Genomic DNA, 26194 nt, shown 5'->3' with positions numbered 1-26194 from the left:
CTACACAAACTCCAGTGTGAGGATCGGACTGATTTATAAATCATGTCTTCTGTGGGGACCCTCCTAAAATTAAACCACGCTGCCTGCTTTTCGTAATATTGTAATATTGTAATATGGTATGGTCCCTCTCTATTTATTTATTTAGTCAACTTTTGGAGTATCCATCAATTCTTTGTCCCTAATAACCCCCTCATCCTTCCTTTTATTTTTTCTTTTTTTTTTTTTAAATTTTTTTTTTGGGGGGTGGTTGTATTGTAGGACCCACATCAAAATCCCCTAATTTTGAAGTAATCTTTGGAGAAATGCAAGCAAGGCCCCATTTTCTCTTTTGCTTGCCTTGATCATAATTCATATATGCTATATGACCCAACACGACAAGCCCCATTTCCGGTGGCCCAATACATCAATTAGGCATTTTATAAACATTATTTTTTACAGTTTATTTAATTATAAACAATTTCCTTTGTTAACGTATTAATATTTCGATATTTGATTATTAAAAAAATAAAAAAAAAATAGAGGATACATCATTCAACAAATTTCATCATAATTGTAGAAGGTAGAGGAGAAAAAAGGTGTTCTTTCTTTTAGCCAATATGTAGAAGGTAGAAAAGTGGAGATTTCTGAATAATCATCCCTTGGAGGTCCGTCGAGAAATTCTTATAAGATCTTTCTTCTTCTTCGAAAAAAAAAAATAAAAAAAAAAAATAAAAAAAAAAAAAAAAAAGAGAAAAAGAAAAAGGATAGATATATATGTGCATCTTCATATATATATATATCTAAATCCTTCGATTAAAAAAAAAAAAAAAAAAAAAAAAAAAAGAAAAAGAAAAAAAAAAAAAAAAAAAAAAGAAGAAGAAGAATAGATTAGAAGGGAGAAATAAGGACTAGTTGATTGAGTTGTGTTGAAAACTCGATCCATTGCCTCAAGGCAAAAGTGTTGACGTGTGAATTTTGGAGAATCGAGTTTATTTAAGTCCCTAGAGGTGAATTCATTGTTTCAAACGCCTATCTTTCAAATTTTGGCGTAATCACCTCAATTCAAGAAAATTAGCCACATATACCCATATTACCTACCTCGGACCAAAGAGCCTAACAATTGAAAGCCACAAAGTCCCAATGATCCCAATAGCTTATTGTTCAATATTAGTTGAGTAAAATAATTTGGTGAGTATTTGGAGTCAAATATATGCATGTAAGTACAAATTCTTTCTATCTTTAACTTGCAAATATTGGATACTTGAAGCAATTGTATGATTTGTGGTTTTTGGTAATGGTGAGTGACTAAGTGCCGTTGAATGTTAAGCTTGCGAATACTTATGAATTGTCATCATAATTGCAAGTTCTGAAAACACGAAGTTGACCAATCGACCTATGTAATGAGATGTATTGTCATGGTTTGTGTTCTTGATTTGATTTTACTTGAGGACAAGCAAAAGTTCAAGTTTGGGGGTGTGTTAAGTGTATATTTATACACTTAATTATACCTTTTAATTGGAGCTTTTGGTGTGTTTTTACGATAATTGGTGCTTAATTTGGTTATTATTTGTATTTTAGGTGCGAATTGAAGAATTGGCAACTTTTGGGGTGAAAACTGCAAATTCAGAGAAAAAGTGGGCCAAAAGTGAAAAAACCAGATTTCTGCAGAATTAAAGCCCGCGCGGCCGTGCGGATTTTAAAGCATAATCTCGCACGGCCGTCCGGATAGTCGTAGGGGCGCAGTGAAGGAATTTTAATTACATAAGGAAACCCGCCCTATTATATTTTTGCACCCTATTTAAAGGCCACAAGCACACAATTAGAGATCATCTTTTAATCTTTTACCATCTATCTTTATTTTTAGTTTTTTAGCTTTCATCTTTCGACACGCAATCAAGGAGCACAAGAACGAAGACGAAGACTTGACGAATCTTCATCATAGTTCCCCTCCTTTATTGTTATTTATCGCTTTTATGATTTTTCGTATTTTTATTATGTTTTTCGTTACGAACATGAGTAGCTAAGTTTTTATTCTAGGATTTTATTGGAACCCTATGTGGTAACTCGAACCTATTTTTCTACTTTTATGCAAGTTTAATTCTTCGATTATTTCTTCTATCTTGATCGTATTTAGTGCATGAGCGTAGCTAACTTATGTTGCTATTTGTTATTGTTAGAATTGATTGACAGATCGTTTTAATAATTAGAACAGGGATAGAAGAGCCTTCGAGTAGTTTTTCACCGAATGCGCGTGTTAATTGCATGTATTATCGTAGACATACAGATAATACCTTAGGTAGCCGTTTGCGAGACTTGCTATTTAATGCTTTATTTATACTAGGTTTGCATAGACATATAGTGAATCTTTTATGAATAATAGGTTTATAGCGCAGCGACAGCTGGTTATGAATAATTTCGTGTCTTGGGTTAATAATCGGGAATCGTAACTTGCATAATAGGAGATTAATTGGGTGAAGAATTATCGCATAGGGGGAAGATAAAATCCTAGATCCGTTTATTATTGATTTTTCTCGTGATTACTTGTTTTCTTAATTATTTTAATTTTATTAGTTAATTAATTTGACAACCTTGCGTAGGCTGGATAAAAATCACAATTGTTAGGATTTGGTACTTAGGATTAAATAATTTACGTTTTCCCTGTGGGATCGACATCCGACTCTCACGAGTCTACTTTACTACTTGTTTGCGATACGTACACTTGCGTGTTGGTATTTAGCACCCAACGAGTTTTTGGCGCCGTTGCCGGGGAATACGGCTAAATTATTTATTTATCCTAATATTAAATTTGAGCAATTTTTCTTACTTCAGCCAAATTTTTTTATTTTATTTATTTAATTATTTTTTTATTTTATTTTGTTTTAGGTACTTTTTATGCGAAGAGGACACGACACGAGCCTGCTACCTCTTGATCCCGAAATTGAGCGAACGTTTAGGCAAGCCAGGAGAAATCAACGGTTAGCCCAAAACACTCCAGCAACGATGGAAGACGAGAATAATCGTGGGGAAGGTGACCAAAGGCAACCACCTAATGTGGCGAGAGAAATCGTCAACGAGCAAAACCAACGCCAGCTAATTAATCCACCACCGCGTCAACGAGCCTTGCACGAGTACACCGTTCCGACACTCAATGGGTTCCAATCAAGCATCCAGCAGCCCCCCATTGAAGCCAACAATTTCGAGATTCGAGCGGGACTCCTCACAATGCTCCAAAACAATGGTTTGTTCACCGGATTGGCTCATGAAGATCCACATCTTCACTTGGTCAACTTCCTCGAGACGTGTGACTCGCACAAGATGAACGGAGTAACACCCGAAGCACTGCAACTCCGCCTGTTCAAGCACTCCCTACAAGGAGCAGCCCGAGAATGGTTGCAAACTCGTGCACCGCACTCCATATCGTCGTGGGCCCAGCTAGCTCAACTTTTCATGAACACATACAACTCCCCAACAAAAACTGAGAGAATCCGGCGAGAAATTCAAAACTTCATACAAGAAGCTGGTGAAGCGTTATTCGAGACGTGGGAGCGGTTCAAGCAGCTAGTAAGGAGGTGCCCGAATCACGGACTTCAAGAGTGGCGCCAATTGCAAATATTTTACGATGGATTGCAAGACAACTCGAGAACCGTGCTTGATTCGGCAGCTGGAGGTATGTTCATGAGTTTGACCTACGACGAAGCATACGAGCTCTTGGAACGAATCGCTAGGAACAAATACATGAGGGCATCGGACCGGTCGAATAGCGGAGCAGTCAAGACGGGAGGAATTTTGGAGTTAGACGGGGTCACTGCAATCACGGCCCAATTAGAGAAGCTATCGAAGCAAGTAGCGGCTCTGCAAACTCAGCAAGTCCATGCAGTCCAAGTTCCCGACCAGCGCGTAGAAGAAACGGAGTCTCTGAGTTATGTGCATGACACCAACCGACAACAGAGGAACCCGTACTCCAACACGTACAACCCCGGATGGAAGGATCACCCCAACTTTGGGTGGGGAGGAAATCAGCAAGGACCAAGGCAAGCACCACCTCAAGGTCAACCGCCTAATTATTCACGACCAGCGCCCGGATTCCAAAATTCGCCTCAAGCTCAACCTCAAGGCGGAGATCTCGCAAACATCTTGGCGCAGTTTATGACAACCACCCAAGCCTCCATCCGCAATTTAGAAACACAGATGGGTCAACTTGCAACCCAACTAACAGCGAGGCCATCGGGAGCACTGCCATCAAACACGGAAGATCCTCGGAAGAACAACGTCGAGCAGTGCAACGCCGTGAGTTTAAGGAACGGGAGACAATTGGAGGAAGCCCCACGAAAGGAGAAGCAAAACACGGTAATCGAGAAGCCGAATGAGATTAAGGAAAAAGAAGCAACTCGCAAGGAACCGCCATCTCCCACAGTGATCTCACGAGTACCTCAAGTCCCATATCCTCAAAAGCTTCAAAAGAAGAAGCTCGATGCTGAGCACCAAGGATTCTTGAACAAGCTGAAGGAAATCCACATCAATATTCCGTTTATCGAAGCTATTCAAAAGATGCCAAAGTGGGTGAAATTCCTCAAGGAGCTCGTGACAAAGAGGAATAAATTGCAAGGGAATGAGATCATCCAACTCACGGAGCAATGCAGTGAAATTCTTGTACGACCCCTTCCACAAAAACTCGGCGATCCAGGTAAGTTCACTATCCCTTGCACTATTGGAGGTAGAAATTTTAGGTCACTCATTGATTTAGGTGCTAGCATTAATCTTATGCCTTATTCCATTTACAAAAATCTTGGGTTAGGTGAGATTGAACCAACGGCTATAACCCTTCAATTAGCCGATAGGTCTTTAGTTTACCCAAAAGGTATTTTAGAGAACGTGCTAGTGAAAGTGAATAAATTTATTTTCCCTGTGGATTTCGTTATACTTGATATAGATGAAGATAGGGAGATACCTCTTATTCTAGGAAGGCCGTTTTTAGCCACGTCGAAAACTCTAATTGATTGTGCTAGTGGTGATCTTTCAATGACAGTGCATGATCAAACGGTCAAATTTAACGTTTTTAGCGCTAATAAAAATCCATGTGATGATAATGAGTGTTATGCTATTGATCTTGTGGATTTTACAAATCATGAAGATTTTGACGTTTTGATCTTAGACCATGGGAAAGGATCTTTAAGTGCAGGAGATGGTGGCGGAAAAGATAGTCGGACGGAGCAAGTTTATTGTGCGAGCTCAATTTCAACTCTGCCGAGGGACAGTCAAAAGACTTGGGATGATAACAATGATCAACGAACAAGGTGGATGTGGCCACCTAACGAACCAAACGAGCATTATTGGGGAGGGGGATGCAATCGCCAAGTGACTTCGGTCACGTTAGCTTGAACAAAGAAGCAGACAAAGTCCGGCTGAAGACTGTAAACTTAGCGCTTCTCGGGAGGCAACCCGAGCTTTCGTTTTTTTTTTTTATTTATTTTATGTCACTTTAAATTTTTAGATTTGCTTTTATGTCATTTTATTAAAAAAAAAAAAAAAAAAAAAAAAAAAAAAAAAAAAAATTCAGGGGCACTAATAGAAAGTTTTTATTTTGCAGGGACCTAAATGCAATTATTCACACGGCCGTGCAAGAAAAAGGGAGGAATCTCACACGGCCGTGTGAGATTTCGGACCCAGCTACTGCCCAAAATTGGAAAAGGGCAAGGCCGTGCGGATTTTACACCTAAATCTCGCACGGCCGTGCGAAATTTAAAGTGGCTACTGCCCAATTATGAGAAATGGCACGGCCGTGCGGATTTTTCACCTAAATGTCGCACGGCCGTGCGAATCAAAAAAAAAAAAAAAAAAAAAAAAAAAAAAAAAAAAAACAATTTCCATAATTTCAAATCCTCTCTCTCCCCCTATTCGAACCCTAATCCTACTCTTTCAAATTTTTTTCTTTTTCTTGGCCAAATTCCACCGAAAATTCACCACTTACACACATTTATTACTTAATCTCGGTGGTTTGTTGTTATTTGGAGGATGACGAGGAGGATGATGCTCATGCACATGGTGGAGTTGGAGCGCAACCCGACGATGGTCCCGACGTTTAAAAACAGGTGTTTTCTATCATTTAACTCCGGGCGAATCACATTGAGGGCAATGTGAATTTTAAGTTTGGGGGTGGTTAACTACTTGTTTTCATTTATGTGATTTATTTTTTTTTATTTTATTTTGCATGCTTTAGTTGTTTTAGTTGCCGTTTTATTATTTTTCGTTTTTATTCCAAAAAAAAAAAAAAAAAAAAAAAAAAAAAAAAAATTTGTTCGATGCATCGATGAATTACGCTGATGGTAGATGGTCAATGTTTGATGATGAGATTACTTGTTTTATGCTTTAAGGAGTAGATATTTTTTTAGCTTTCGATTCAACGAAACGTAGAAGTGAATTATTGCTAGGAACCATACCTTGTGCATTGCTTTGGTTGAATGTTTTGCATGTTAAATTTGGAATTTATTTGTGCTCAATCATGCTTTGTTCGGTTTTAAATCTCACCTTAGGACATTTATGATACGAAGTGTTGATAATAAGTGATTTGGGATATGATTTGGGCCTTCTTTGAACCGTTTGAGCCTTTCAAGCCTACCGTTAAATTTTTATCCTTAGAACCTTGATTTGAGCCTCGGAGAAAAAAGGTGTTCTTTCTTTTAGCCAATATGTAGAAGGTAGAAAAGTGGAGATTTCTGAATAATCATCCCTTGGAGGTCCGTCGAGAAATTCTTATAAGATCTTTCTTCTTCTTCGAAAAAAAAAAATAAAAAAAAAAAATAAAAAAAAAAAAAAAAAAGAGAAAAAGAAAAAGGATAGATATATATGTGCATCTTCATATATATATATATCTAAATCCTTCGATTAAAAAAAAAAAAAAAAAAAAAAAAAAAAAGAAAAAGAAAAAAAAAAAAAAAAAAAAGAAGAAGAAGAATAGATTAGAAGGGAGAAATAAGGACTAGTTGATTGAGTTGTGTTGAAAACTCGATCCATTGCCTCAAGGCAAAAGTGTTGACGTGTGAATTTTGGAGAATCGAGTTTATTTAAGTCCCTAGAGGTGAATTCATTGTTTCAAACGCCTATCTTTCAAATTTTGGCGTAATCACCTCAATTCAAGAAAATTAGCCACATATACCCATATTACCTACCTCGGACCAAAGAGCCTAACAATTGAAAGCCACAAAGTCCCAATGATCCCAATAGCTTATTGTTCAATATTAGTTGAGTAAAATAATTTGGTGAGTATTTGGAGTCAAATATATGCATGTAAGTACAAATTCTTTCTATCTTTAACTTGCAAATATTGGATACTTGAAGCAATTGTATGATTTGTGGTTTTTGGTAATGGTGAGTGACTAAGTGCCGTTGAATGTTAAGCTTGCGAATACTTATGAATTGTCATCATAATTGCAAGTTCTGAAAACACGAAGTTGACCAATCGACCTATGTAATGAGATGTATTGTCATGGTTTGTGTTCTTGATTTGATTTTACTTGAGGACAAGCAAAAGTTCAAGTTTGGGGGTGTGTTAAGTGTATATTTATACACTTAATTATACCTTTTAATTGGAGCTTTTGGTGTGTTTTTACGATAATTGGTGCTTAATTTGGTTATTATTTGTATTTTAGGTGCGAATTGAAGAATTGGCAACTTTTGGGGTGAAAACTGCAAATTCAGAGAAAAAGTGGGCCAAAAGTGAAAAAACCAGATTTCTGCAGAATTAAAGCCCGCGCGGCCGTGCGGATTTTAAAGCATAATCTCGCACGGCCGTCCGGATAGTCGTAGGGGCGCAGTGAAGGAATTTTAATTACATAAGGAAACCCGCCCTATTATATTTTTGCACCCTATTTAAAGGCCACAAGCACACAATTAGAGATCATCTTTTAATCTTTTACCATCTATCTTTATTTTTAGTTTTTTAGCTTTCATCTTTCGACACGCAATCAAGGAGCACAAGAACGAAGACGAAGACTTGACGAATCTTCATCATAGTTCCCCTCCTTTATTGTTATTTATCGCTTTTATGATTTTTCGTATTTTTATTATGTTTTTCGTTACGAACATGAGTAGCTAAGTTTTTATTCTAGGATTTTATTGGAACCCTATGTGGTAACTCGAACCTATTTTTCTACTTTTATGCAAGTTTAATTCTTCGATTATTTCTTCTATCTTGATCGTATTTAGTGCATGAGCGTAGCTAACTTATGTTGCTATTTGTTATTGTTAGAATTGATTGACAGATCGTTTTAATAATTAGAACAGGGATAGAAGAGCCTTCGAGTAGTTTTTCACCGAATGCGCGTGTTAATTGCATGTATTATCGTAGACATACAGATAATACCTTAGGTAGCCGTTTGCGAGACTTGCTATTTAATGCTTTATTTATACTAGGTTTGCATAGACATATAGTGAATCTTTTATGAATAATAGGTTTATAGCGCAGCGACAGCTGGTTATGAATAATTTCGTGTCTTGGGTTAATAATCGGGAATCGTAACTTGCATAATAGGAGATTAATTGGGTGAAGAATTATCGCATAGGGGGAAGATAAAATCCTAGATCCGTTTATTATTGATTTTTCTCGTGATTACTTGTTTTCTTAATTATTTTAATTTTATTAGTTAATTAATTTGACAACCTTGCGTAGGCTGGATAAAAATCACAATTGTTAGGATTTGGTACTTAGGATTAAATAATTTACGTTTTCCCTGTGGGATCGACATCCGACTCTCACGAGTCTACTTTACTACTTGTTTGCGATACGTACACTTGCGTGTTGGTATTTAGCACCCAACAAGTTTTTGGCGCCGTTGCCGGGGAATACGGCTAAATTATTTATTTATCCTAATATTAAATTTGAGCAATTTTTTGGAGCTCGTGTATATATATATATATATATATATATATATATATATATACTTGTAATAAAAAAATTATCGTCTTGTGAGGTCATCACAACATAAGTAAAATTTAAGTTCCTGATAAAATAACTCCACTCGGTTACACCTTAGATGAACTTGAAGTTTTGTCTTTAATACTTTTGCCTAATGCTAACAAACTTTACATTTAATTAACTTTGATGATTCTTGATAAAATTTGACTTTTTATTTTCTTCCTTTAAAAAAAAATGAAAATTATGCTATTATAATAAGAAAATGAGCTAGGTACAAGAAAAGATTAATCTATTAATTTTGTGACATAGTTGATAGGGGCTAAACAAGAAATCGACTACGAAATGAGCAATTTAGTATGTTCATCTTCATGATTTATCCTCGTAATTCCTAAAAATATTTTAGTTAGCCCATCTAAGTTTTTAGTGTCCCTATTTTATAAATATAATTAGATGTTGGCAGTTTCATAATCTCCGACATATATCAGACAACCCATTTTTGCCACTTGCCACCCATCTATCTATCTAGTTTTGCTTCCCTTTTAATCTTAAGGATTAATTAATTAATTAGTACCATTCCTACAATTCAACTCTGTGCCTAATTTTTGTTTAATAATCGATCTCTATAATTTTTTTTAAAAAATATACTATTACACAGCAGTACATGGAATGTTAAATATTAAATTTAAATGTAAAAAAATAAAAATATAACATGTGAAGTGAACTTGGTTTTAATTCCCGAAAATTTTGAAAATTTTGTTTACTCATAAAAGCTGAAATAGTTGAAATATATATAATGTAGCATTATTTGAAAGTAATTATAAGTCCTGGAGAGTAGGTTAGGTGTGCATTTATATATATAATGTAGATTAAGTAATAGTCAAACTGTGATAAAAGATAAATTAATTAGTTGTAACTAAAAAATCAACAAAGATTTATAGTTTACGGTTAGAACATTATGTTAAAAGGATCCCTATAGATATATGTTCTTAATTACACGGCTAATTAGCATGTTAAGACAATAAAATGCAGCCCAATAATTCATTCTCAACTTGTTTTATTGGCATATATAATTAGCACAAACTCATCATTCAATACCTTTTCTCATAAGCAGTTCCTACTATTGTGAAAATTGTACCCTAACCTACCTACTTAAATCTCTCTCTCTCTCTCTCTCTCTCTCTCTCTCTCTCTCTCTCTCTCTCTCTCTCTCTCTCTCTCTCTCTCTCTCTCTCTCTCTCTCTCTCTCTCTCTCTCTCTCTCTCTCTCTCTCTCTCTCTCTCTCTCTCTCTCTCTCTCTCTCTCTCTCTCTCTCTCTCTCTCTCTAGCATCATTAGACTGGGGTTCAAATCTATCAACTTTTTTGAGTTTCTATCTTTTTAATTTCAACTAATAAGGTCAAAACCCTTTTTGTTGGTAACTAACTCATAAAATATATATCATCAACGGCTTGAAATTGCTCTTCTTTCTTTATAAAATTTGATTAGGTTATATATAAAAAATCAGCTAATTTTAGGATTATATAATAGTAAATACCCCTTGAGATTTGTTTTTTATATTCAACATAGTACAATTTAATTTGCAGCAGAAATAATCAATACTAGAATATTTTTTCCAGTCTAAATTTGATAACTTTTTTTGGAAATTTGTAGACTATAATATCGATCTGTTGAAATTAAATAAATTATCGTGTAATATATGTATCATGCATGTATCCATATTTTGATATTGTGGTAGATGATCTATATATATAGCCCAAATTTACGAACTTAAGAGCAAGCAATGATTTTATATATGTACAAGATATAATTTTAGGTAGTTATGTAATTACCTAGACAGATTTACAAGGTAGCATGATTATATCCAAACAGAATAGATAGATAGATGTATTGTACTCGCCTATATATATATGTGAGGTAAACTTGTTGTTGCCTGAATTGACCTAATTAAAGAGTAAAACTTGATGGGGAAAAGTGAATCATCAATCAACTTTTATATATATATATAGGCTTAATTAGTTTACAATTTATTTAACAAAGATTAATGTTATTGATTAATCTCCATATATTTTATCTCGATTATGAGCAATGAGGTTACAACGCATGCAAGGTTACGATATAAAATTATGGTTCCGTCACCACCGCCTATTATTTACTTCTTTTCACGCACCTCCCTCCGAAAACTTATTCTCAGTCACAGACGTATATATATACATACTAGGAGGCATTATCATATCACGTATTATCATGTCATCCTAAAACAAATACGTTTTTATTAATATATATATATATTTCCATACCCTATATCTCTCTATCTATCTATGTATATATAGTCTGAAAAAATATAAATAGCAAATCCAAATATATCCGTTGTTATCACGAGAACCGAACAGGCTATAAAATTCTCAAACAAAACAATATTTTCATTGTTTTAGGCCAAACAAATCCTTATTTACGTCAAATTGCTCCTCTGTAGCTATTCCTCTACTAAAAGTTTTCCCACTGATTCTTGCCCTTCCAATTAAGGAAGTGGTGCTGCAAATTTTAAAACAAAAATAAATTATTCACGTTTCCTTGCTGATTTTAACATAATCATTCCACACACAAGAAAAAAAAAATAAAAAAAAAAAAGAGAAGAGAGAGGGAGGGAGAGAGAGAGAGAGAGAGAGAGAGAGAGAGAGAGAGAGAGAGAGAGAGAGAGAGAGAGAGAGAGAGAGAGAGAGAGAGAGAGAGAGAGAGAGAGAGAGAGAGAGAGAGAGAGAGAGAGAGAGAGAGAGAGAGAGAGAGAGATTAAGAAATAAATGTAATTATCTAGTCTAGTTTTACAGATTTCTGTTGATATATTCTTAATCAAGACGAATATTTTACCTGATCGATGGCCTGCAACATATATAATCGAACAATACAATAATATAATTTTGATAATGCACTAGTCATGAGGGCTTGATGTGTATTATGTCCACTATAATAGTAATTCATAATTATAGTAAATAAATTTAATAAACAAATTAAACACTATTTGATACCACCAATATTTATGAAAGGATAAAGAGATTTTTTTAATATAATTATTGTTACACAAACATAAATAATTGTTAACCTTGATTTATAATAAGAAATCACAATTATTTAATAAATAAATTGTCCAGTTTATGAAGAAGTTATTAAAACGGGGGGGCCCGAAAGTTAAATGTATATAAAATTTCCATATCGTAGGCCATATACGCAGGGCGGCGGGGATCCGTATGTGGTATTTAATATTTATTAATCACTTTTTATTTTTTCTCTTGTGGTCTTAATACGTACATATCATCTACTTAAATGACTTATTTACCCTTTATAATTATAGTCAACTTCAATAATCAAAACTTAATTGAAATCTTAACTTTGAAACTGGTCCCCTAAAATAAATTAATCACTTAGGAAGCCCCTATAATCTATACATAATCCGCCTAAATAATGATATATTTAATTCTAATTAATTGGAGGTTTGAATAATTGAACCCCTCTTTTAATTAAGTTTGTGTTTATATTTAATTACCGAAAATTATGTTGTTGGGATTTTGAATTTTCAAGTATTTTAATTATTAGAACCCATAAGTTTTGCCTTTAAATGTTCCTTGCTGTCAAAAGGGATATAGTAATTAAATTTATATATATATCTAAAAGGGAAAAAAGAGATAATAATAATAATAATAGAGGAAAAGATAAATGAATGAATGGGAGAATAATTAGTGATATTTATTAATGGTATGAACATTTGAAATTCAAATTATCAAAAGAATTATTATGTTGATGAGTAACTGCATATGTTCACTAAACTAAATTATTTACCATTGAGGACACATATACATTAATTATTATACAAATTTTACATCAAAAGGTTACTATATATGGTGATAAAAGTATTATCAATGAGTTTGATGTTTAATTCAAATTCTATTTTTATTGAGGACTCATAATAAACTTCAAAATTTATAACTCATGGAACCATAATAAAAAAAATATATTAGTAAAATGCATGTGTATAAAATAACAATTATACGAATAAAACTTGGTTTGTAAGCATAGTATATTTATATTTGCTTGGTTGCTATATAATTATTTAAATATATATATATATAGTAGTTACGTCGATTATTAATCAATTAAATAGTAATAATAGCCTTTTATATGATCTGATTGAATAATGACACGAAATACTACTCCGAAAATAGATATTTCAATATTATAATAGACAATTCAGTAATGAGGATTGTCAATATTTTATTACAGGACAACTTTTAGTAATATCGAAATCTGATTTTTTTCAAACAATTATTGTGTAAGTTTTTTATTGTGTTATTTTGTAAGAATAATACATCATTATTCGACAAGAACATAGATTTATATTGTAGTGATATGTAATGAAAAATTATTTTGATAATTACATATTAATTTCGGAAATAACTATTTTTCCCCCCTTAAAAAAGGAGTAAAGAAATAGTAAAGCAGCGGGTTTTCCGGTGCAAGGGACGAGGTTGCCAAAAGCTGAATGGGTTGAAACGTGGCAAAACAGGTAGCCGTAGATTTGCATGCAGATGAACACCAACTTTAGATCACCCTTTTTTTTTTCTTTGGAATAGAATTAGATCACTCTTAGTTGATGATCAAGACAGAGAGAGATTGAGATGTGTGTGAGAGAGAGAGAGAGAGAGAGAGAGAGAGAGAGAGAGAGAGAGAGAGAGAGAGAGAGAGAGAGAGAGAGAGAGAGAGAGAGAGAGAGAGTCAACTAGCTAGTGTGTGTTGTGCGTGAGAGAGAAATAGTAGTTTTCGGTGTGAGTGAGTACTGAGTAGTAAAACAGTAAAAGCTGATCGATAGAGTTGCAATTAATTAATTAATGTAATTAAAATTAAAGAAAGGGGAAAAAGAGGGAAATAAATAAATTGGAATTACATGTAAGTTTTCATTAAATTAAATTATTGTGAAAAGAAAAAAAAAAGTGAAGAAGAGAAGAGAAGAGAAGAGGAGTTGCTTTTAGGGAGGGGAGGGGATGGCGGCGTGGCAGAGGTGTAAATAGTAGCGTATTAAATGCGGTAAACAACAGAGCCACAGAATTGAAGGAGCCGATTAAATATTGTGTCTCCATAACCACAAAGTCTTTTCTTTTTCTCTCTCATCTTTCTCTCTCTAAATCGATCTCTTACTACAAAAACCAAAAAAGCTGTCCGGTCACAAACTCCTTTCTCTCTTGCCCGGCCCCCAAAAACATTAACTATCACTTTGTTGTTTTTTTTCATTCATTCATTTAAAAACCCACCCCAAGTTCGAGAGACATGTTGTAGTAGTAGTAATTTAATTTGTATTTGATGACATGCAAATACAAACACTAGTACTGGGTCTGGGTGGTCATGGCAACAACAATAATACTAGTACGGCAGCACTTAATCATACATTCACAACTCAGAATTTGTCTGCCTTAAAACCCACATTTCAAGAACCCCCAAAAAAAGTCTCTCTAATTCTTTTATTGTCAAGGCATTTTGTGCTATGGATCATTGTCTCTCACATTTTTTATTAACTTTTAATATTATTATTATTATTATTATAAACCGCGGATTCATATTATTATTTCAGCTGTTTGAGTTGTCACCACCACTACCAATATGGCTGGCTTTTTCTCACTAGGAGGAGGAGGAGGAGGAGGGGGTAGAGGAACCACCACCGGAGGAAGTAGCAGAAACCCTAATCAAGAAAGCAGCAACCCACCTTCAGAAATCAACCCAGAAAGCTGGTTCCTTTACAGAAATGAGGAGATTTCTTACAAGGGTTTCGAGCTCTGGCAACCCCAGCCTCACCACCACCACCAGCAAGCTGAGAACTTTCTGCACCGCGGTGTCGGCGTCAACCCGCTGCAGGATCTTTACGCCTCCGCAGGAGGGCTGGCGGTGGGCCCCAGCCGCGGAGGAGGGTTTAATATGAGCTCGGTGGACGAGCAGTCGCCAAGATCGGGTTTTTTGATGATGAGGAGCGGCGGAGGGGGAGGTGGAGGAGGAGGGGGAATAAGCTGCCAAGACTGTGGGAATCAGGCGAAGAAAGACTGCACGCACATGAGGTGTAGAACATGCTGCAAGAGCAGAGGGTTTCAGTGCGCAACGCACGTGAAGAGCACGTGGGTTCCAGCGGCTAAGAGAAGAGAGAGACAGAACCAGCTCGCTTCTTTGCAGCAGCAGCAGAATCAGAGCACTACAAGTACTGGCAAGAGACACAGATCAACGACAGACGATGTTAATCATAATCTTATTATTAATAATAACAACAGTGCCTCCAATTCTCTTGTCTGCACCCGCATACCTACCACCACTTCAGGTAATTATACTAATATGAACAAGAAGAAGAAGAGGAAAAAAACATGCATATTGTATATATATATATTCCTAAGATACCGATTTAGATATGATAGAGATAGAGATATATATACCCTAATTCCCTTGTTAAACTAAACAAGCACACGTGTGTGTATTATCTAGGGTTGGAGGTGGGAAAATTCCCGACGGAAGTGAGTTCGGAGGCAGTATTCCGATGCGTGAGAGTGAGCGCCGCCGTGGAAGATGCTGAAGAGCAGTGGGCATATCAAACTGCAGTCAATATTTGCGGGCATGTCTTTAAAGGTATTCTGTACGACCAGGGCACAGAAGGTCAGTATATGCCGGCGGAGACTTCCTCCGGCGGAGGAGGAAGCGTCAGCGCCGGAGCCACCCATCATCATCAACAACAACAACAACAACAACAGCAACTGAATCTGATAACGGGAAATTCTAGTAATACAGCTGCAGCCAACACCTCATCCGGCGGCGCGGGAGCCACGGCGTTTATGGACACATCTCATCATCTATACACAGGTTCAATAAACAGCTTCCTCTCCGGTACGCAATTCTTCCCACCACCACCACCAAGATCTTGACAAAATTAAGAAATTAAGCAATTCCTCTCCGATAGCTAGTCACATGAGTTAGAATTAATTATGAAATTAAAATGATAGTAACTACGCTGTACGTACGAACGACTGACTGTGTTACTTTAGTAAGAGGAGGAGGAGGAGCTAAGGAGATAGAATGAAAGAAAGAAATATAGTGGTAGAAAAAAGAGGATCGGATTCGGAGCACGTACGTACCAAGTATGAGGGGATATCGATTATGTTTTTAGTTTTGTTCATTTTAATTCTATATATTGTTATTCTTCCTCTCATCTCTATTTCAAATAACACGTAACAGTTTTTCTTTTTCTTATTTCTGCTGTAAACATAAAACATGGGGGCCTTGTTTCCTTAATCCTTTTTTTTTTTGTTTTTTTATGGCAAACATTCTCGGTTTATTTTCTCTCTCTTTATTTTAATATATATATACCAGTATTATAATATGATTATTTAGACCTCGGAACTGCGTATTATTCTTGTATCTATATATATAGTTCACGCGTAACAGTTTTCCCTGTTTGAGGTTGCTTCTTTGTTTGGACAAACTGATGGAAAACATCTTTTCTTCTCTTTCTTTCTTTTAAATTCATATTCAATTCCTTCATCCTGCCATGCATCAATTTATTCTCTCTCTCTCTCTCTCTCTCTCTCTCTCTCTCTCTCTCTCTCTCTCTCTCTACAGTTAGTTGCATTAATAATAATTTAATTTGATGACTTGTTTTCCATCAGTCATTCAAATGGAATGTGCACATACATGGAAAGCTTCTTTGCAGCATCTGATCATGTCTGATTGCTGTTGCAGCTGCATTTAATATTAATCTATACAAACAAACGTTTCATTATTTTACCTACATATAATATATATCAAGGTTTTTATTGTGTAATAAGGGTTTAAGTAAATTATATATTATAAGTGGAACCTTAGTTAGTGTGCATCAGAAGCATTTTGTAGTTTTCTTTAGTTAAAGATTTATTCCTTACTAAATTAAAAGTTAATTTGTACTTATATATGTGTGAACATATGAACTTTCTGAGCACAAAATCACATTAATAGAATTCTTGTTTTCAGTACATTTTCATGTAATAATTGAATATTTGGTTAAAATAGTTATGTCATGTGTGTGTGTATGTGGGGAAGGTAGGAAAAATTTACAATGGTATAGCTCTAATTTCCAATTTTAGGTATGTGCATATTGTATGTATTATTCAATTTGCATATTCATCATATAAATTTGTAATAACTGGCAATGTATATAATTGTCATGGTTTTAATTAGTGATCGACAACGACGAAAATGAACCATATAACAATTACTTTAGCACATGATGACATAAATATTAATAATGTTTCTGAATTTATTGATTTGTAAATACCACATTTGGAAAAATACCATATATCCATAAATGGTTGGACATTTTTTTAATTGGACTTTATATCACTACTATCTACTACATACATATAAATATAAAAAAAATACATATATAATATGTATCTCATTTTTAATATTCACTTGAACAAGAAGTACATAGATGATATTTCCAGCTATATATATATGCATTAGTACTCATGGTATTATTAATTTACAGTCTTTAGTGCAGATCGATATGAATATTGTCATGAATATCTACGAATAAGTGTATACTAGTTGTTGAATTAATGATCTCTTTACTTCTCTTTATGGATTTTGATCAACGACCGATCGATCAAGCTCTGATACGGCCACTATTGTTAATTCATTTTTTTCCCTTCAATTTATTCATGTATATATATTACATAATTAGAATCATTATAGTGTTGGGTCATACACATTATACATGTAGTACATTTATAGACGACGATGATGATGATGAACATATATAATTTAGGAATACTAGTCAAGCATGCATGCATCTAAATATGTATGCACCTACCATACATTATTGATACTAACTGTATTTAATACACATGTAAAAAAACATGAATATATATGTAGTAGCAAATGTATTATTATTACAAAATCCAAGTTGCCCTTTAATTAATTTGGTGGCCAAAAGATTGACAGGAAAACTTGAATATATATGTAGAGGCCGGTACGACAAAGCAAAGAAAAAATAAATAAAAATGCATGAAAGTCAGGTCAGGCCCCCACTTTGGTGATGGTTATTACATGCATAGAGCCGAAAGGTAGTAATGATTTTGATTCACAGATTTTGTTTTCCCAATGTATTATTAGGATCGGAGAAATATATATATAGCAATTAATTGATATATATAAATAATAATATATGAAATGTGCAAATGGATGATATCCATTATCCAATTCGTTGGTTGGTGTTTCTATATATGTCAAAAAACAAGGGTAAATTACAAACACCCCCTTAGGTATGGTCAAATTACAAAAACTCCCCTCTTGTTTGGATAATTACATCTACCCCCTCAACTATGATTTTTTCTTAGACCTCCACCTTTATGGTGCCAAATTCAACATAGTCATCTAGATTCCGTGAAATATGATCTAGTTTGTACTCTTTTTGTGTAAAAAATACAGTTTCCGATGCACCACAAACTGATATATACAAGCTAAAAATCACATATTATGATCATCTTGCTTCATAATGTAGAGTTTGAATGGGATAAAACGGGTACAAAAGTGATAATATCTCATATAATCTCGAAGATTCCACTAAATTTGATGAGTTGAGGGGGTGGTTGTAATTATTCAAACAAGAGGGGTGTTTTTGTAATTTGACCATACCTCAGGGGGTGTTTGTAATTTACCCTAAAAACAATTACTAGATTCTCTTTCTTTACACACGCTTTCTTTGTATCCGGCCAATTGATTATTATATTTACCTCGGCCTCGAGCTTCAAAAAGAAAAAGAAAAAGAAAAAGAAAAAGAAGAAATATATATTAATTAAAAAGGGTGCGGTGCATCACCTCGTCGTATTCTTGTGCCTCGAATCCAAGACATATATCACTACTACTGTTCATATATACAAATATATATATATATATATATATATGATTGATTCTGGAGAAAATTAAATGGAGATCGAATAATAAAATTCCCATCTCCTTTTAACTACTGTTTGCTTTCTGCTTTAATTTGCCGACTGTATATTATTATATATTATTAGTGTATTATAGTACTGATCAGTGTGCGACTGTGTAATAAAAGTGTATAGGTACCTACATACATACTATAATATATATATTGACAAAATTAGTGCTCCGAATCACAAAAACTTATGATGAACATTGTCTACCTCGTTTTATTAATTGCATATAAATCAAATATTTGTTTGGAACAAGCTAAGTTAGGATATATATGATGGGTAGGTAGAGTTGTTTAGTTAATTAATTGATTTGTAAAAACTGGAGCTAGCTACAAAGAGAAAGCAGTAATTAGTAGGCAGAACATGGATATGTCGCCAATTATTGAGCATCATGATGATTGAGTTTGTTTACTCCCCTACAATGCCAAATATTGGACAAATTATATAAATATGGTTTATTATTATTATTATTATTATTATTATTACTTATATTATAAATAAGATGCTTTAGGATACTATATATAATAATAATATGGTGATAAGGTGACATCTATTTTCTTTTATTTTTCCAAATTGTTATTTTGGTCTAATTATTGTGGTCTGGGATGTGTCCAAATATGTGGGACGATATGCATGGTGGTGTACTTTCAACAAAATTGTGGCTTTACGGTTATTTTTCTCCATTACAAGATCCTCAAAGCGTGTAACAAGCAAGCATTTGCAATTTTTGATAACCTAACAGACGTTGTTAAAAGGCTTTCGAATTCATGTTTGCATCAGTTTGGTCATCTTTAATTTGGCTTTTACATGTTTCTCAGTCTCAATCTTTACAATTTGGTCCATCTAGTTACAATATTTTTCATGTTTCTCAGTAATTCAAGAAATGTGTCAACAAATTAAGAAAGGAAGCTAAATTATATTATAGAGACAATCTCACCAAATAATTGCACCACGAAAATTCAAAAAAAAAAAAAAACAGAAAACGTCACTGAAACACAAAACATACTAGGTAGGAACCGTTCCTAACATGAAACATTCAGTCCACACAGGGCAAATATTATCCCCGAGGACACTCACTCACTCACTCACTCACTCTAATAATAACTCACTCTAATCACACTTTTAACTCTTAATTAATAATTAATAATAAATTGCTGGTTCCCATTTCCTGCTAATACTGGAAATTTTACCAGTCCTTCCATAATTAATCACACTTTCTTTTCTTTTCTTTTTCCGAATCCCGGAACCCCTGTAAACTAACCCTATCTTAGAATACACTACCATACATTGCTCTTCTTATATAAATAAATACTCGTATAACTAACTTTCCAATAGTATTTTCACCTTTCTTTTTTTTTTTGTCTACCGACATTGCTCGTTAATTATGAGGGGCACATATTGCTTCAACCGATAACCGTTTGAGCACATTCGGGCATGGATCATGCCCGAAATTACTGTTCGATATTGCCACCGAGCATCTCTCCTTTCCAATGCACTTCTGCAATATTAGAAGACAAATTAATATATATTTCTTTCGCAATATATACAATACGGAAATACAAGTGTATATATAAATATGTACCTTCTCTAGAATGGCGTACGAGGTAGGAGCATGGCAAGTTCCCTTCTGGAAGCTTCCGCAGGTTCCGAGAGGAGTTCCGAAGCTCGCAAACTTGATGGAAGAGATGGATTGTCCGGGCCCACAATGAAGGTGAACTTTTGGCTTTCTAAACTCTTCGGGCTTCCCGTAGCTTTCGATTTGCCAGTTCTTGAAATTCGGGTGGTACTCTGCCATGTCAGCGCAAACGCTCGTCATCGATCTCTTCACAACCCCTATTCTTGTGGGGTCCCCACCCAGCTCTTCGAATAGCACTAGCAAATTCTCAGTCGGCTTTAGCCAAGACCTCGGTAAATGATACCTGAAAAAAAAAACATTATTCACTTTTATTTATCACTAGTCGTAAATTAATTAAAACATTTTCGAGTTAACCGGGACCCACCATTTTTGTGTGGGTTGACCGCACCCGAGTTGACATTTAGGGGGGCGGAAGCTTCCGACATAGCTACACCCATTGCAATCGCCGGTGGCGTAAGCGGTCCAGTATCTTCCGAGGCTTTGGCCGTTGACCCAAAGTTGACCTTTTCCCATGCTGCTCATGTCCAAAGCTAGTGGTTCATCTCCATCGGGTGCGTTAAAATAGGCCTAAAAAATAAAAAATCAAAGAGGATTAAATTCTGCATTTCATAGTGTCTACTTCCACCAGTAAGAGATATTTCTTGTCCAGCTGTACCTTATGCCACGTCAGAGGCTGCTGTTTTTGGGCTATTAAAGAACCCTGCATCCACTCGACTGAAGAAATCGTGTTTGGAGAGACGAGATTCATTGCTTCTCCCTTAAGACCAACCTGCTCATGACATTTTCGTCAATTACTAGACAAAATAACTATATATTTAGTGCAACATTTTGACTAACTGTAGGATATAACTATAACGGTACCTGATATGTCCATTTTGCCCACGACAAATCCCATTTTCCCTGGTCGAGTCCTAACAATGCAACGGGGCCCAACACTCCTGTGTTCCATGTCTCGTAATGGCCACCAACATTCTACAAATCAAAAAAGAATGTCAGAAAAATTAAGTACGGTCATATGAAACTGGGAATAATGCACTGATTTAATTGTAAGAACGAAACGATATAAGAACTTACAGGTAATCCGACAGCAACGCTGAGGAGACCAATCTTGTTCGAACCAGCTCGCAAGTTGACTTTTCCTTTAAATGTAAATCTCCTGTTTTGCCTAGTCCCAGAAGCAGAACCTTGTACCAAAATTTAAGCTTTAACACGGTATCCAAGAAATGTACTCTGATGTTGTAATAAATCTTGAAAGTATTTTATTTTTACCGGAAAGCTGTCCGTTTATAAAAACATGAAGAGCATGACCAGTCGACTGAACAATAAGAGTTGGGAGTTCCCCACCATGCAAGAATGACTCTGATGAACCAATATCAACACTGCAAACACAGACAAGTAATACTTATAATGTTCTTTACTACATAGCTAATATATACATAATTATGAGACACAAGGAACAAACGAAAAAAACGAGACATATTTACCTAGTTGTGTACCAAAGATAATCAGTAGCATCTCTTGTGACATTAATCTGTTCCAAGAGACCAACAGTAGAGAAAGTCGAGCTGTCATCCAAAGAAGATAAATCTTCGTTATATGTTTGCCACGAGAGTATTTCGTTATTAGCTGGCACCATTTCCATCTGTGATGTCTGAACTCCAACCTGAGATTCGGACAAACAAACATCAATTACTAAAAGTTATTTGTTTTAAGGACATATAAAGTAAACTATTACATTACTAAAAGTTACATACCTTGGCTGTATTGAAGACTACATTTCTGCAGTCGGGAAGAATGCTGATGGACCAAGGAGGAATATTGTAGTGCATGTTATTGAACATAACTCTCACAGCCGACTTAGTATCGTAATTCGAAAGAAAAGCTGCACAATCCCCTGATTCTGAAGTGTATACATAAGCCTGGAAAATTTGTCAAATGTCAGAAAATCCTAGGATTAGACACACACACACACACACACACACACACACACACACACACACCGAAAAGAAAGAAAGATAACCTGTTGAAGGTTTCCTAAGGATGTGATAGTGGGGTCGGTTGAAATTAGAGATTTCTCGCATAGTTTGACAGCTCTATGAAGTTCTTTGAGATGACCATATTTAGGTTGTCGGATCAAACCTAAATCAAGAAGATATATTTTTATAAGGTAATCACTTTCAGATGACCATATCTAGAGCATAATAAATGGGATTTTTTTTTTTTACCATATTCGTCAAGTGGAGCATCGTAATCGTAGCTTGTGGTTATGAAAGGGCCTCCAGCAGAGCGTCCAAAGTTCGTTCCTCCGTGATACTATTCACAAAGCAATAAACTTAGAAAACAATAATAATAATAATAGAGAAAACAGATGATTAATGTTTGAACTAACCATGTAATAGTTGATAAACGAGCCTCCCTTTTGTATAAATCTGGCTACAGCAAACGCTAAATCCTGAACTGGTCGCTCGTGATTTGGACCACCGAATTCCGTGAACCTAATTATCGAATAAACAAATATTAATTACAAAAAAAATCCAGTTTGAATTCTTTAGTACTCTAGGAAGTAAATAGAACTTAAAAAAGATTTACACACCAGCCACTCCAAGCCTCGGTCCAAATAGTGGGCTTGTACGGTTTGTTGGGGGAGAAAGCGTCACAATAGAAACCGTTGCATGTGTTAATCTACCAAATAGCAACACAGAGTTATATTCATTTCCATATTAAACACAAGACATGTTTTTTTCTTGTCTATATTTACTAGAATTCATATTTTGGTAGAATGGTTATCTTACAACGGGATCTGGAGCATCTTCTTCCTTACACATGACCCACGGAACTCCAGTATCGAGTGCAACAGCCATGTTTGCAGCCCAAGTTGAGTATTGATGGCCAGAAGCACCGAGAGATTTTGCCATAGGGCCATACTCATTCTCAATCTGAGAACAAATTAGTCTAACTTATTAGTTAAACTGTCTGAAAAATTATAAAAGGAGTAGCAGATAAATAAGGTGAAATGGTAAAAGAAAAAAACAGGGGAATTAAAACCTGGGAGAGTATAATGGGACCACCCTGAGATTCATAAAGTTTTTCACTCTTCATTAGATTCACAATTTTCTCTGTGAACCCTTTCATTGCCATCTGCCCACCAACAAAACACCAATGTAATTTACCAACTGTACATTACTGAAGAAGAAACAAAAAAAAAAAAAAAGAAAAAAACCTTAAATGGCTCATTATCTGTCCTGAAGCTAATCCCAGGAACATATTTCAGCCAAACTGGAAATCCTCTGCAAACAAAAAATAACTCAAAATGCTCAACTGTGGGTGTTTGTTTTGCAGTTTAGATCTGAGAGAAATGAGAGAAATTCGTACCCAAAATTCCACTCTGCGCAGACATAAGGCCCAATGCGAAGATGGGCATATAGCCCTGCTTTCTGAATGGTTTTTACAAACCTCACCAAATCATATCTCCCTTCAAAATCATACTGAAAACCCACAAAAAAACATTCACAAAGATACAATCTTTAGCCCAAATTGAACCCAAACAAAATAATTAGAAGAAATTCGACGAGAGAAAGAAAGAGTAGTAGTAAGTACATTGCCAGGAGAGGGCTCGTGAACATTCCAAAACACATAAGTTTCAATCACATCCACACCTCCTTCTTTAGCCTTGTTTATCAGATCTTCCCACATCTAACCACAACAAAAAAAAACACTCATTAATTAGCCAAAAGAAAAGAAAAAAAAAAAGATTAAAACATACATACAAAGTACAAACGTACCTCGGGGGTGCTTCTGGGGTAATGAATGGAACCGGAAAAGAGAATTCTTCTTTGGCCATTGATAAGAATGGCCTTTCTGTCATAGGTAACACTACATTGCACATACCCAGATCCAATATACACCACCATGCACGCCCACAACACCCACTTATAATACACTACTGATGATGAATTCTTTTTTTCCATTTTTCGCCCGCCCACTCTAAAATTGGCTTCTTCTCTTCCTAAATTGCATGCGTAGTAATTGTTGTGCCAGTGGAGTTTACGAAGCCAATCTAAGAAAGAGTGTGTGTGTGTGTGTGTGTGATTTGGTATTAATAATGTGGACTAAGCAAGCAGCAGTTACCAGGAACAACGTTAGTGGAATGGGTGTATTACATTATATATACACTTTAAAGTTGTGGGAGTACAGTACAGTTCAGCAGCTTTAAAAGTCGCTATTTTGACTGTGCAACTCAATGGAAGAAGCAATTTGTTAAAACAATAATATTAATTATTATTATTACTCCATACTTTTTTTTTTTTTTTTCGAAAAATATTACTCCATACTTAAATAAACTGACAAACAGATAAAAGTGAACAAGAGGACACCATAATAGATTAATCTAATAAATCATGATTAATTATTACTATTACTAACCCTAATCCCCCCGGTCATTACTAAGATTAATAAACTATATTACTATAGTAAGGAGGAGTGTTGCGAACAAGATTTCCTGGTTTTCAGGGGACACTTTCAAGTGGTTGTTTAATACTTTAATTAATTAGCAAAGAGTGTCTTTCTTCTACTCAATTAATTAATTAATTAATTAATTAATACTAATGCGTTGCTTTTACTGTACGGTTATCGTTATTTAATTACTTTTTTTTTTCATTATTAACTAAATTAGAATTAAACGTTAGCTGTCACGTTTTGACATTTCTCAACTATATTCTATATTGCTACTCAATCTTAATACTTAATACTTAATACAACCCGCAAAAGGATCTGAGTCAAATTCTTGTTAATTAATGATCAAAAAATAAAAAATCTTGTTAATTGGGCCAGATGTGTAAATTCAGAGGGAATTGTTGGTACAAATTTAATTCCAAACTCTTGTTTATTTGACCCTGCTATTTTCATAAAATTAATCATTTTCTCATTAAGAAAAATAATTATAGTAGGAGTGTGTTTTAATTAATTAGTTTAAACTCATGCAGCCCTCCTCACCGACAGAAGCATAGAAGAAAAAATAATAAAAAAAAAATGTTTTAGTGAATGATATTTTTGTGATAATAGAATGTACATGAAATTGTTGTTGCATGACGTGTCGAGTTTATTTGCGAAATGGAAAAATGGCCCACAGACCAATTGCATGTGAAATATAATTGCTTGTTTTCTTTCATTTTTTACCTATTTCATTTCATTTAATTTTGACAACAAAATATATGGGTGCAGACAGTAATTGTAAATCACACAAAAGTGACAGAGAAGATGTAAAAATGCATCAAACATATACTCTATATAATATAATATAATATAATGTGACGTAACAAATACTATTGGTAAAGATGATCGATATTACAGAGAGAGCTTTGGTCAGAATTAATTTATGTCATTTTCCTTCACCAATCACCCTTTTCAATTATGCTTTTCTATAATTCAATTTTATTCAGACCTACATTATTATATTATATGAAGTGTGTTAAATACTACTAATCAATAAACTTTTCCTGAAATTTATTCTGAGCAATTATCATTTACAACAAGTGCTCCAAATTAGCAATGGTAAAATAGAAAAAAGAAAAAGAAAAGGAGGATCCGGAGAATGTGGTAGCAACAAACCAGTCAAATAAAAAAATTGATTTAAGAATCCGTTGAAAAGGGATTAATTAATTAGCATGTGATTTGATTAATG

At 34.7% G+C, this 26194-nt stretch overlaps 2 protein-coding genes across 3 annotated transcripts; one reads left to right on the top strand and one right to left on the bottom strand.

Moving 5' to 3' along the window:
* The first annotated feature begins 14004 nt into the window (after positions 1 to 14004).
* Positions 14005 to 16000, top strand: LOC105973118 (protein SHORT INTERNODES). 2 transcript variants are annotated; one of them, XM_012998137.2, is made up of 3 exons: positions 14005 to 14298; positions 14504 to 15235; positions 15397 to 16000. In XM_012998137.2, the coding sequence occupies exons 2-3, from the start codon at positions 14533 to 14535 to the stop codon at positions 15828 to 15830; spliced, it is 1137 nt and encodes a 378-aa protein (XP_012853591.2). In that variant the 5' UTR covers positions 14005 to 14298; positions 14504 to 14532; the 3' UTR covers positions 15831 to 16000. The 2 variants fall into 2 exon arrangements, with proteins under 2 accessions (XP_012853591.2, XP_088682771.1); XM_088826645.1 differs by having other exon boundaries at positions 14005 to 14378.
* Positions 16001 to 19774: 3774 nt separating this feature from the next.
* LOC105972988 (beta-galactosidase 3) lies at positions 19775 to 24958 on the bottom strand. The gene is made up of 19 exons (XM_012997977.2): positions 24297 to 24958; positions 24112 to 24207; positions 23887 to 23999; positions 23735 to 23801; positions 23560 to 23652; positions 23307 to 23450; positions 23108 to 23196; positions 22904 to 23009; positions 22740 to 22827; positions 22535 to 22653; positions 22269 to 22433; positions 21999 to 22177; positions 21784 to 21893; positions 21589 to 21698; positions 21376 to 21486; positions 21170 to 21283; positions 20879 to 21081; positions 20461 to 20797; positions 19775 to 20376 (listed from the first exon to the last, which is right to left on the bottom strand). Exons 1-19 carry the CDS (start codon positions 24480 to 24482, stop codon positions 20257 to 20259), a joined length of 2550 nt encoding a protein of 849 aa, XP_012853431.2. The 5' UTR covers positions 24483 to 24958; the 3' UTR covers positions 19775 to 20256.
* Between the last annotated feature and the right edge of the window lie 1236 nt (positions 24959 to 26194).

Source organism: Erythranthe guttata, chromosome 12, assembly GCF_056151865.1.
Source record: "Erythranthe guttata isolate IM_541 chromosome 12, IM_541, whole genome shotgun sequence".
NCBI classification, from domain to species: Eukaryota; Viridiplantae; Streptophyta; class Magnoliopsida; order Lamiales; family Phrymaceae; genus Erythranthe; species Erythranthe guttata.
The sequence above is the reverse complement of the archived record's forward strand: the minus strand, read 5'-3'. Positions and strand labels throughout refer to the sequence as shown.